At 45.4% G+C, this 12,723-nt stretch overlaps 1 protein-coding gene across 4 annotated transcripts in view; it reads left to right on the forward strand.

Annotated features, from left to right (window-relative positions):
- Positions 1–12,723, forward strand: part of LOC137528775 (complement factor B-like) — a 142,835-nt gene that overhangs the window by 24,762 nt on the left and 105,350 nt on the right. For all 4 annotated transcript variants that reach the window (XM_068250342.1, XM_068250343.1, XM_068250345.1 and 1 more), the window contains one exon: positions 11,903–11,995. In XM_068250342.1, the coding sequence (XP_068106443.1) occupies positions 11,903–11,995 (93 nt within the window). The remainder of the gene's footprint in view (positions 1–11,902; positions 11,996–12,723) is intronic.

A 12,723-nucleotide genomic window follows, 5' to 3' on the forward strand; every position in this document is an offset into this window, starting at 1 on the left:
AAATTAAAAATACAAGAGTTCAGAAATAAAATCTATTTTCTAAATTATAATAATAAATAGCAGCCTTTTTTCAGTTGCATGATGACAAATATAAAATATTTTACATTTATTGGAGGAACTCCTCCCTTCCTTTCAAATTGCCGGACAAAATCCGGCAAACTGGTGGAGTAGGAGGTGTCCGGCAATGGAAGAATTGCTAATGGCTGTCCCCAGTATAACCCTAGTTATTAAAAGAGAAGAGTGAAAAGCATGCACTGAAATGCTCATAGGCTTGAAGGAGTGTTTATTTATCTTTGTATGTGTTACAGTGGGGCAACTAAATAGTTTTAATTAAAAAATGTTTGGTTTGGGTCCGCTTTAATTTTCCCACGGTCAGAAGGAAATTATTCAAAACCGATTTTCTCAAAAACTATAAGGTCTTTTTGAAAAAAAAAATTCCTCTTGTTTACAATTTTCTTCTTAACATTCCCTGCAAATTTGGTGTTTTTAGCTTTTAAGGGGGCTGTGCTATTAAACGTTAAAGTCAGTGGCCAGACATTTTCCAAACGGCAGCAAAGCAGGGCTTAAAACGGTAAATATCGTTCAGGCAGGACACAAAAAAGCAGGTTTTAAAACGATAAATTTCGTTCACAAGATCTGCACTATTTTAACCTTTAAAATGATAAATATAGTTTTAAACAAATATCGGGCAGAAGGGGGCGCCATTATTTAACCGGCGCCATTTTTCACTGTACGCCTGGGCCTTCTCAAGTTGTGAATGTAGAAACAGTATCTAATCCATCCAAACTGAGAAGCATTGCACAGAAAATTTTGCTGCAGATAAATTGCAAGATTGGAGGAGAGCTGTGGGGATTGGACATTCCCCTGAAAAACCAGATGGTAGGCCGGAGTTCCCATTCAGTGACAGGCTTTGTGGCCAGCCTCAATTCTTGCCTGACCCACTGCTACTCCCGTGTAGTCCTTCAGCTTCCACATCAGGAGATTATGGGTGGCTTGAAGCTGTGCGTTGTGGCCGCTCTCCAGAAATACTACGAGGTAAATCATGTGCTGCCAGAGAAGATTGTGGTGTACTGAGATGGAGTGTCAGAAGGACAGCTCAGCACAGTGCAGAATTATGAGAATCTGCAGTTACAGACCTGCTTTGGTACTTTTGAAAATTATTCCCCACGCATGATTGTCATCGTAGTGCAGAAAAGGATCAGCACCAATCTGTACTGCTCCGCGTCCAGAGCATTTGTCACTCCTGCTCCCGGTACCGTCGTGGACCACACTGTCACCATCACCAACCGCGACTGGGTGGATTTCTTTCTGCTCTCCCACCATGCCAGGCAAGAATGTGGCTTTCTCACTCACTATATATGTAATGATGAACACTGCAAACCTCAGCCCTGACCATCTACAAAGGTTGACTTTCAAATTGTGCCACTTGTACTGGACTGGCCTGGTACCATCCGAGTTCCAGCACCCTGCAAATATGCCCACAAGCTGGCTTTCCTGTCTGGGCAGTTCCTTCACCATGAGTCTTCCATTCAGCTGTGTGATAACAGTCATCTTTCTTTAAAGGGACACTGTAGGGGGGTCTGGGGAAAATGAGTTGAACTTGCCTGGGGCTTCTAATGGTCCCCCACAGACATCCTGTGCCCGTGCAGCCACTCACCGATGCTGCGGCCCAGTCTCCGGTTCACTTCTGGAATTTCAGACTTTAAAGTCTGAAAACCACTGCGCCTGCCATGCAGGGTTGCTCGTAAACTACGCCTGGTAGTACGCAACTACGCATCGTAGTTCGTAGGCGAAGTTTAAGAACTACACGTACGCATTTCTGCGTAGTTGTAGTCCCACTATATGAAGCTTCGCCCGCTACGCGTAGTTGAGGTATGTATTGCGAAGTCAACTACGCGTGCGGTAACTGCCACTATATGGATCATTGCGCATGCGCAGAAATTTTATTGCCCTTTATACGCATACAATTCCGCATTGGAGGGTGGAATGTATGCTTATATTAGTTTATATATGCGCATAGTTAGCATAAGCGATCGCATCAACTACGCTACGCACTACGTGAACCTTGGTATTTTAACGCGTAGTCTACGGTATGCTAACGTAGCAAAGTTGCTGATCTTGGAGCCGTAGATTGCGAAGCGTATTTGCGTAAAACATACGCGTAGTTCCAGCGTAGTGAAGTTGGCTGACTACGACCTTCCCTGCTGCCATGTCCTCGCTTCCCCTGATGTCACCAGGAGCGCACGGTGCAGGTGCAGACCATACTGGGCATGCGCAGTACGCTCCTGGTGCCATCAGCGGGAGTGAGGACACGGCCATGCAGGCGCAGTGGTTTTCAGACTTTAAAGTCTGAAATTCCAGAAGTGAACCAGAGGCGGGGCCGGAGCATTGGGGAGTGACTGCACGGGCACAGGATGTCTGTGGGGGACCATTAGAAGCCCCGGGTAACTTCAACTCATTTTCCCCTGAGCCCCCTACAGTGTCCCTTTAAGTGTTGAGAACAACCGGCATAGTTTTTTGCCCATTGCCCACACAATGACCTTGCTTTGAATAGCCTTCCCCTTTGTTTTTATTGTTCTGTCCAAGCATCATGCTCTAGATCTCTTCCAAAACTGGACTCAATTTACTCACTTTAGCTTGAAATAATCTTTTATTTTAGATTTTTTTTGGGGGGAGGGGAATTAAAACAATACAAAATAAACCAAACAACAGTTAATGTGTTGAGTGGGAGTATCTCACTCAACCGGGCTTGGGCCTGTGTGCGTGTCAGTGCCAGTGTGCTGTCTGTGCACTAACACACAGACACTGGGAATATGCACCAACATATCAAACACAATTTAGTGATAATAACACAGGCCCTGCAGCAGTTGTGGGAAAAGGTGCTTTAATATGGCACACAATTCAATATCAGAGTAGGGGCTTGATTCACTAACCGGTACTAAGGGCCATATTCTATTGCTGAGCGCTAAGCACTGGCGAGGTCTTAACTTAGGCGATGGGGGCATCGCCTAATCTAATTAAACTTTAGACCCCCCCAGGCGGAAAAGAACTCGCTTGGGCGATATAATCGCCCAGCGAGTTCTTACCACGGAATCCAATTATCCTTATCATGTCTCCGGGAAGCGATGCTTCCCGGCAGACATGAGCGTTAGCTTAGACCTGCAAAAAGCAGGTCTAAACTAGCTAACGGACGTCGTCGCCGCAGCATCTGGGTGTCACCTTTAATAAGGAGACCCCCAGAGCTTCACCGTCGGGTCACCGCACAGTTTAGAAGCCCCCGTGCACCTCTGCAAAGGTTCCCCGTCATACGTACCGCCGCCGATCACCCGCCGCCTCTCGCCGCAAAATCTGTCGTGTAATTACAGTGTATTTAACACTGTAATTACTGTGCGCATAGAAGGAGCCCGGGCAAAGCATCTTTGAATCTGCAGCCGGGCTCCCCATTGGTCCGCTGTCTGAGACATTTTATTGGTTCAGACAGCGGACCAATGGGGAGCCCGGCTGCAGATTCAAAGATGCTTTGCCCGGGCTCCTTCTATGCGCATTGCGCACAGTAATTACAGTGTTAGATACACTGTAATTACACGACGGATTTTGCGGCGAGAGGCAGCGGGTGATCGGCGGCGGTACGTATGACGGGGAACCTTTGCAAAGCTGCGCGGGGCTTCTAAACTGTGCGACGACCCGACGGGGAGCTCTGGGGGTCTCCTTATTAAAGGAGACCCCCAGATGCTGCGGCGGAAGATGTTGGCAGGCGAGTGTGCATGTGTGGGGAGAGAGGCCGTGGTGCTGATGGACAGCACCACAGCGTAAACCTCACTCCCCATCGCTCGGTAAAAGGGAGCATCGCTCAGGCTTTCGCCTGAGTAATGCTCCCTAACGATTGGCCATCGCGCGAAGGATATGGGCAATAGGATTTGCCGGTAATCCTCGCGCGATGGCAAGGTGATAAGTAGCTCGCATCTGCAAGCTACTTATCACCTTGAATAGGATATGGCCCTAAGTGTTAGCGCTGGAGTAAAAAAGAGTTTTCCGAGTGCTAAGCTGGTTAGTGTGCCTTATCTGAGGTTAGTGTGCCTTATCTGAGTTAGTGTGACTTAAGTAGCTTTGTGCACACTAAATAGCTTTGTGCACACTAAAAGATGGACAAAGCTACATCACAAACTGCAGATAAGGCACACTAACCTTTAGATAAGACTCACTAACCTCAGATAAGGCACACTAACCTCAGATAAGGCACACTAACCTCAGATAAGGTTAGCGCTGTAGTTTGTGCCCACTAAGTGATAAGGCACACTAACCGGCTTAGTGCCGGTTAGTGAATCAAGCCCTAAGTGGGCAGATGTGTGGCTCTGTGCTGTCTGTGCACTAACACACAGACACTGAGAATATTGCAACAGTAGTTCAAACACAGCAGAAGCATGAAGTAGCTCTCAGAAGGGCTGTTTGGGATGATTAAACTACCATAAGCCAGCGAGGATCAAAATAAACAAGCTTAACTACCAATTTCTCTGTCTCCAGCAATGTCTCTCCCTTCCTCTAGCTATTACAGCCAAACACAGACTGGAATATGGCGGGCGCTGCAGCTTTTTATATAAGGGGCGGGCCGGGGGGTTGTCCGTGTGCAGGCTGATTGGCTGTCATGTGCCTGCTGACTGTGATGTAAGGGGTCAAAATTTAGCCCAATGATGTTATATGGGGGTGGGTCGAATAGTGTTATATGCTCGCCACTCGTGTTGAGCGCGAATACACGATCTTTGCCGAATAGTGCTCACCAGTGAACTATTCAGGCCATCTCTAATGGACACATTAAGTCCCCCTGCACCCCCAAAAAGGAAAGTGCATGTGAACAACCCCAATATAAATAACATATACACTATCATTTAACCATTTCCGCCGCCCGGACGTGAAGCTCACGTCCGGGCGGCAGCTCTGCAGCGCTCCCGCGCTTGGGCGCGCTCCCGCCCGCGATCGCGGGCGCGCCCCCGCATCCCCGCTGTGCCGCCCGGTAGCCCTGGGATCAGTGAAAGGGAACATGGTTCCCGATCACCGATCCCTTTCCCCCGCAGAAAAACCGAAGCGCTCACCTGTGAGGCTCCGGCTCTTCTGCCCGGAGAGATTTCCGCATCCCCCTTGTACTTCCGCTTAGAGAGAAGTACAAGGAGGGAAACAAAAAACGAAGGTGGCCATCTTGTGGCCAAATAGTAAAACTACAGCTACACATTTTTTACATTACTATTTACACAGCTAACAACATTAAAAATTAACAGTTTATGTCCCACACCAAAATATTACCCAAATAAAAGTTTTAATAGTAAAAAAAAAAATTACAATTAGAAAAAAAAAAAAAAAAAGACATAAATAGTTACCTAAGGGTCTGAACTTTTAAAATATGCATTTGAAGGGGGTATACTACAAACATTTTTAAAATTATAAGCTTGTAAATAGTGATGGACGCAAAACGGAAACGATGCACCTTTATTTACAAATAAAATATTGGCGCCATACATTGTGATAGGGACAAAATTTAAATGGTATAATAATCGAGACATACGGGCAAATAAAATACATAGGTTTTAATTATGGTAGCGTGGATTATTTTAAAGCTATAGTGGCCGAAAACTGAGAAATAATGAATTTTTTCCATTTTTTTCTTATTAATCTTGTTAAAATGCATTTACGGTAAAGTGGCTCTTAGCAAAATGTACCACCCACAGAAAGCCTAATTAGTGGCGGAAAAAACAAGATATAGATCAATAAATTGTGATAAGTAGTGATAAAGTTATTAGCGAATGAATGGGAGGTGAAAATTGCTCTGATGCATAAGGCGAAAAATCCCCGCGGGCTGAAATGGTTAAATAAGCCGCATGACCCCTGTTGCCATTGTAAGGCCTCAATCTTTGCTGATTGAGGGTTTAAACCAGTAATTTAGCACATTCAGGCAGGGAACACACTTGACTGTTTCCGTGCGCGTTTTCTGCACAGAAAAACTGAGAACTCATGTTACTCAATGGGCTAGTTCACACTTGATATGTTGTTCGCGCGCAGAGAAAAAACTGACATTCTGCATGATGATTCTGCACATCAGCTGACATCAGCTGACATCAGCTGCTGCGAGGATTCATGTGTAGCAACCAAATCCTTCAAGGTGTACCCGAACAACAAACCGTGGTTCACCAACAAGCTACGGCAACTGCGGAGGAGCAAGGAAGCCGCACATAAGTCTGGCAGCCAGGGGGACTACAGAAGGGCAAGGAATGATCTAAATCGGGAGCTGAGAGTTGCCAAAAGGAAGTACGCTGAGAGGATTAAACACAACCTGCGCTCGAATGACTCACGCGCTGTTTGGAAGGGGCTTAAGGCTGCCACAAACTACAAGCCTCCCCCCCAACATGCAGCACCCAGCCTGGAACTTGCCGAAGAACTTAGTAAATTCTACTGTAGGTTCGAGAGAACGGAGAGTCCGGAGAGGCACCTGGAATCTCCTGCCCCCTCTCCGTCCACTGTTAACACCCCGAGATCACCCTCTCCTTCTGAGGTCAGTGAGGCTGAAGTCCTGCAACTCCTATCAACTCTGAATGCCAGGAAATACTCCGGCCCTGATGGCGTTTCTCCTGCTTGCCTGAAAACCGGCTCACGGCAACTTGCTCCCATCCTCTCTGCTATGTTCACGATGTCACTGAAAGAAGGCAAGGTCCCCACATGCTTCAAGAGGTCCACTATCATACCTGTTCCTAAAAAGCAGGGGGCCGTCGACCTTAATAATTTTAGGCCTGTGGCCCTGACATCCATTATCATGAAAACCTTGGAGCGCATAGTCCTGTCCTTCCTGAAGCTCTCCACTACACCCCTCCTTGACCCTTACCAGTTCGCATACAGGGCAAACAGGTCCACAGATGACGCAATAAATATCTGCCTGGAGTTCATCAACGACCACCTTGACAGACCAGATGCGTACGCCAGAATACTACTCCTGGACTTCAGCTCAGCGTTTAATACCATCTGCCCACGCATTCTCCAGGATGATCTGGTCGCACTCGGCGCCCACCCAAGCCTACGCTTTTGGATCACAGACTTTCTCACCAATAGGTCCCAAGTCGTCAGGCTGGGCGGCATATGCTCACAACCAATGACCACGAACACAGGTGCTCCTCAAGGCTGCGTCCTGTCTCCACTGCTGTTCTCCCTCTACACAAATAATTGCAGATCTGAGACAGACTCTGTCAAGGTCATCAAATTCGCTGATGACACCACCATTGTTGGCCTTATCACGAAGGATAAGGTCGAGGAGTACCATCAGCAGGTGGTGAGAATCTGTAACTGGTGCAAGGAGAACAGGCTGGTGCTCAACACTGCGAAAACAGTTAAGCTAATCGTTGATTTCAGGAAGTCAGCTCCCGCCCCACCTCCAATTTACATTGATGGCACTGAGGTAGCTAGGGTTCCCTGCGCCCGACTTCTGGGCACGACCATCTCCAGTGATCTCAGCTGGAAGACTAACCTCACTGCCACCCAGCGGAAAGCCCAGCAGAGACTGTACTTCCTCCGCCAGCTGAGGAAGTTTGGCATGTCCCGAGAGATTCTGACTAGCTTCTACTCCGCCACCATCGAATCGATCCTCTGCTCTTCCATCTTAGTCTGGTATGCTGGCGCCACCACCAACGACAGGAACAGACTACAAAGAGTCATCAGGTCGGCGGAGAGGATCATTGGGTGCTCCCTCCCCTCACTTGCCATCTTACATAAAAATAGACTGCGATCTAGGGCACTGAGGATTGCAAATGACCCCTCACACCCAGGCCACCACTACTTCAGGCTGCTTCCACTGGGGCAGAGGCTACGTGCCATTGCCACAAAGACCACTAGACACAGCAACTCATTCTTCGCCTCGGCTGTCAGCCTCCTTAATTCCCTCCACATACTCCCATCAGGGCAATCCAAATGAGCTGCAGCCTGGGCAGAGTAACGGAAAACCAGGCAACCGGCCCACGTGACTAATTGGGGGAATCTAATGTCACATTGGGATTGTGATGTATAATGTAACTGATGTAAAATGTAACTGTTGATGTCTGCTAGCTTGTTTTTTCTATCTGTCTTGTTCTTCTTTTCTCGACCATCTGTACTGTACTGTGCCAAAAGCAATTCCGGGCATGGATCCATGTCATGCTTGGCGAAATACAGATTTCTGATTCTGATTCTGAAAAAGGCGCGCGTTTTCCTGCATCAAAACACACTTGGTGTGCAGAAAAAGTATGCAGAAAAACACGCGCAGAAAATTGGACAAGTGTGTTCCATGCCTAACAACAAATATCATGGTCTGTAGAGCCAAGCAACAGAAACTTTACCAACAGTCCAGAAACTACCAACTGTCCACCCACATTAGTGGAAAGCACAATAAATGGATACCGCAAAGGAGTACTAGAACCTTATCAATTGGAAGGGTGGGCGGGACGCTCAACAGCCCACTTCAGAATGCCGTGGGCAGGAAGTCACCTCAACTTTTATACCACCACGCCTTTGACACCTTATTGGCCCAGTTACCATACTAACCAGAAACTCCATTACTATCCATCAGGTCCTACATGATTGGACAGAATAACCCCAGCATTCCTGAGTTCAGCATGTTCATGAAGCTGAGCTTAATCTTTCCATAGACATTAGACACAAGCCAGCACACAGTATACATACACAGAATATAACAATAGGGTGTTTTCTGCACTTGCATGTGTCCTGCAATTCTATTTAGGGTCACCATCCTTCCATTATATATACGAATAAGGCACACAATTGCTGTAACACAAATGAAGTAGGAAAAGTATGAACTACTCTGTTTGCATCCACAAAACTTTGTGTGTAGTAGTAAATAACCTGGGGCTGATCTTACAGAGTGGTACAAAAAATGTTTTAATCCCTCCCAACTTTTTAAGTTAAAAAGAGACACTTTAAGACACGCCCCTGCCTGCAAAACCTCTAGCCATGCCACACCCATAGTTACACATATCACAAGGAATTAAAAAAATTCAAAAACAAAAGATGTTGTTTTATCATTTATACCATGCTGGTCCTATCTATCATCATTAGTTTTGTTTCATACTAAAATTAAAAAGTAAGAAACATCAATTTAGAGGATGAGCATAAAGTTGAGTCAAATAAAAACCTATTTTAGGACAAAAATATACATATGTACACAGATCAGTACACCGGTCCTAAAACAGGGACAAATAAGTAAGACGGAGGTGTAGATGAACAGAGGCGCCAACAGGATAAAATATGATCAAGAATAAAAACAAATAAGATGGGGGGCAAGGGTGGACTTACCTCCCCAGGACCAACACAACAATTCTATGTGATCAAAAATTTGCTTTAATTCTTACTCCAAACATATGCAACGCATTTCACGGGTCTCTAGGCCACTTCCTCAGGCAAAATTACAAAAGAGAGTAACTCAGAAGTTGTGTGTAAATTCACAGAGCCTCTGCCTGAGTATATTTGTGAGTATATTTATTTTACTGCTACTTTTACATCCATCACCATCGGTAATACACTTTTGGGGGCTCTCAATTGTGTTTTTCTTTGTTTTTCAAGGAATAGAGAGAGGGACTGGGTTTCCAAAGAGTGACTGCATACCTTCCAACTTTTTGAGACCAGAGAGAGGGACACTTAAAGTGAACCAGAGACGAAGCACCCTCATGTATTTTACCATATATATATGTAACGATCGGTGTCAGCACACAGAGAGAATCTGATTATTGGTGATCTGCAGTATCACCAAGAATACAGATATATACCTGATTATTGATCTGCAGAATCACCAACAATACAGATATAGTACTAACCTCTGGACACCTGTATATATCGTGAGTGTTTGGTGCAACAGTATTTACTTTGAGTAATCCTCCTGATGAGCAGGTGATCCTTGGCAGTGTGGGCAACACTGCTCTTTAGAGAAGCACGAGAACCTTCCAGCAGCCTGAGATCTTCCAAGGGGTAGAGTCTCAGGCTGAAGGTAGGAAGGACCAGTAAGTGAGTGACACCTAAAGGTGGATGTCACTAGGTGATCTGGAGACTATCTCCTAAGGGAGAGAGATCGCTCTTGAGGTCGGGCAAGCCAGGTCGGCAACACACAGACAGACAAAGTACAAAGACAGAAGACTGATTCGGTATCCAAGGCAGGCAGGGTTGGCAATGGAAGATCAGATATGCGTGGTACCGAATCAGCGAGCGGAGAGGTAGTCAGGAAAGCAGTAGTCATAACAGATATCAAACAATGCCTAGTCTTGGGTGTGAGGTCCGTGGTCTCTACACCCTGGAACTAATCTGATGTATAACAGAATGATACACAAGTTCCCTAATCTTGGGTGTGACGTCCGTGGTCTCTACACCCTGGAACTAGTCTGTTGTATAACAGAATGATACACAGGTTCCCTAATCTTGGGTGTGAGGTCCGTGGTCTCTACACCCTGGAACTAGTCTGAAGTATAACAGAATGATACACAAGTTCCCTAATCTTGGGTGTGAGGTCCGTGGTCTCAACACCCTGGAACTAGTCTGAAGTATAACACAAATAATAACACAGTAGTAATCTGGCTCAGTGTGAATTCCCAGGTCCTCCTGGTTCAAACACACTGTTGGATCTGACTAAGGTCTGAGTGCTTCCACGTAGTGTTTGCAATGGCAGACCACTTGTGACTGTCCAGCAGTAACTATATATAGAGTAGCGCTCTCTGGCGCCACCCCTAAGTGATAGACCAATAGCCACTTGCTCTGAGGTCAGCTGACCAGCCTGGTCAGCTGATCCCCCCTTGGCCGTCATAAAAGTTCTGCCTCTCAGCGCGCGCGTGCGTATTCCTGAATCTGTGTGAACTAACAGGCTCAGCCACACCAGACGCATGCTGCTGCATACAAACTGCTGCACTAGACGTGGAACCAGCCGCCTTGCTATCAGTACACGCGGTGGCTTTTCCGCGTTCTCTCACAGTACCAGACACATGCTTCTGCGTGCAAACCGCCGTGCTGGACGCGGAATTAGCCGCCTTGCTGTCAGCACACGCGGCGGCTTTTCTCTCACAATATATCAGTGGGAACATTAGAGAAAACACCTACCCTGCTCTCTGTTTCATTTTTAACTGTTCAGCTTGCTTCTAATCAGCCCTGATAAAATCCCCGACTGAGCATTCAGCCTGGCTTTGCTATAATGACTCAGCTATATGATTCCTGAGCAGAGCCACAAGGGGGCAGGCTTGGGCTTGAAAAGACACCAGAGAACACAGATTCAGCTATAAAAATTCCTGAGCAAAGCCAGACTGAATGCTCAGTCTGGGATTTTATCAGGGCTGGTAACAAGCAAGCTGAACAGTTAAAAATAAAACAGAGAGCAGGTGTTTTCTCTAATGTCCCCACTGATATATATGGTAAAATACGTGAGGATGCTTCGTCTCTGGTTCACTTTAAGCCACACCCCTGTCACACCTCTAACCATGCCCCTGACACATGCCTAGCCACGCATACCATAAAGATTTCATAAGAAAAATATGTTGTTTTATAATTCAAATCACACTGGTCCTTTCTATCTTGGGTCATTTTCCTTCATATTAACATTTTAAAACAAGACATTTATCAATTTACAGGATGGGAATAAAGTTTAGAGTCAAACACATTTTGCAGTAGAATAATACATATATTTACACAGATCTGTACATTAGACTAGTAAGAGGGGCAAATGAGGAAGAAAAAGTGACAGAGGGATTGAGTTCCCAAAGAGGGTCTGTCCCTCAACAATTGGAAGCTAAGGTGACTGTTCCTCCAAAGAACGGACAGTTGGGAGCTATGATGTTTTACAGCTCTACGGCATCATTACAGAGCAGCAAAAACTGTTTAACATCTCTATCTCTATTTGTTACAGAGCGGCAGAAATATGACAGCCCTGAGGAGGTCACAGAAAGCTTCTCCCTCTCTATAGCTGAGACCATCGCAGGGGCAAAACCATTCTGTAAAGGTGAGTCAGAGAAATAATATATTACTGCTTTCCATGTGGTTTGGCTGAAATCCTTCAGCATTTTATTGTATAAATAAATAAATAAATACAGGTCCTTCTAAAAAAATTTGCATATTGTGATAATGTTTCCTGTAATGTACTGATAAACATTAGACTTTGATATATTTTAGATTCATTGCACACAACTGAAGTAGTTCAAGCCTTTTACTGTTTTAAAATTGATGATTTTGGCATACAGCTCATGAAAACCCAAATTTCCTATCTCAAAAAATTAGCATATTTCATCCGACCAATAAAAGAAAAGTGTTTTTAAAACAAAAAAAAGTCAACCTTCAAATAATTATGTTCAGTTATGCACTCAATACTTGGTCGGGAATCCTTTTGCAGAAATGACTGCTTCAATGTGGCGTGGCATGGAGGCAATTAGCCTGTGGCACTGCTCAGGTGTTATGGTGGCCATACACGGTACAATAAAAACGTTCGATTTTCCCGTTTATTCGATCTAAATGATCGAATTAAATGAAAGTTGAAAAAAAAATGTTCGATCAAGAAATTTGAACGATTATCCCGTTTTTTCGGGAAAAATGATCGGACATGCTGGAAAAATCTTTATATTCGATCTAAAGGAATAATCTAACTAAATTATCTAATTGAAAAATTGTACTATGTATGGCCACCTTTATGAAGGCATACGTTAAAAAAGGGCGTCGGGAAAACAGGGCGCAGGG

The sequence above is a fragment of the Hyperolius riggenbachi genome, chromosome 8, assembly GCF_040937935.1.
Source record: "Hyperolius riggenbachi isolate aHypRig1 chromosome 8, aHypRig1.pri, whole genome shotgun sequence".
Classification (NCBI taxonomy): Eukaryota; Metazoa; Chordata; class Amphibia; order Anura; family Hyperoliidae; genus Hyperolius; species Hyperolius riggenbachi.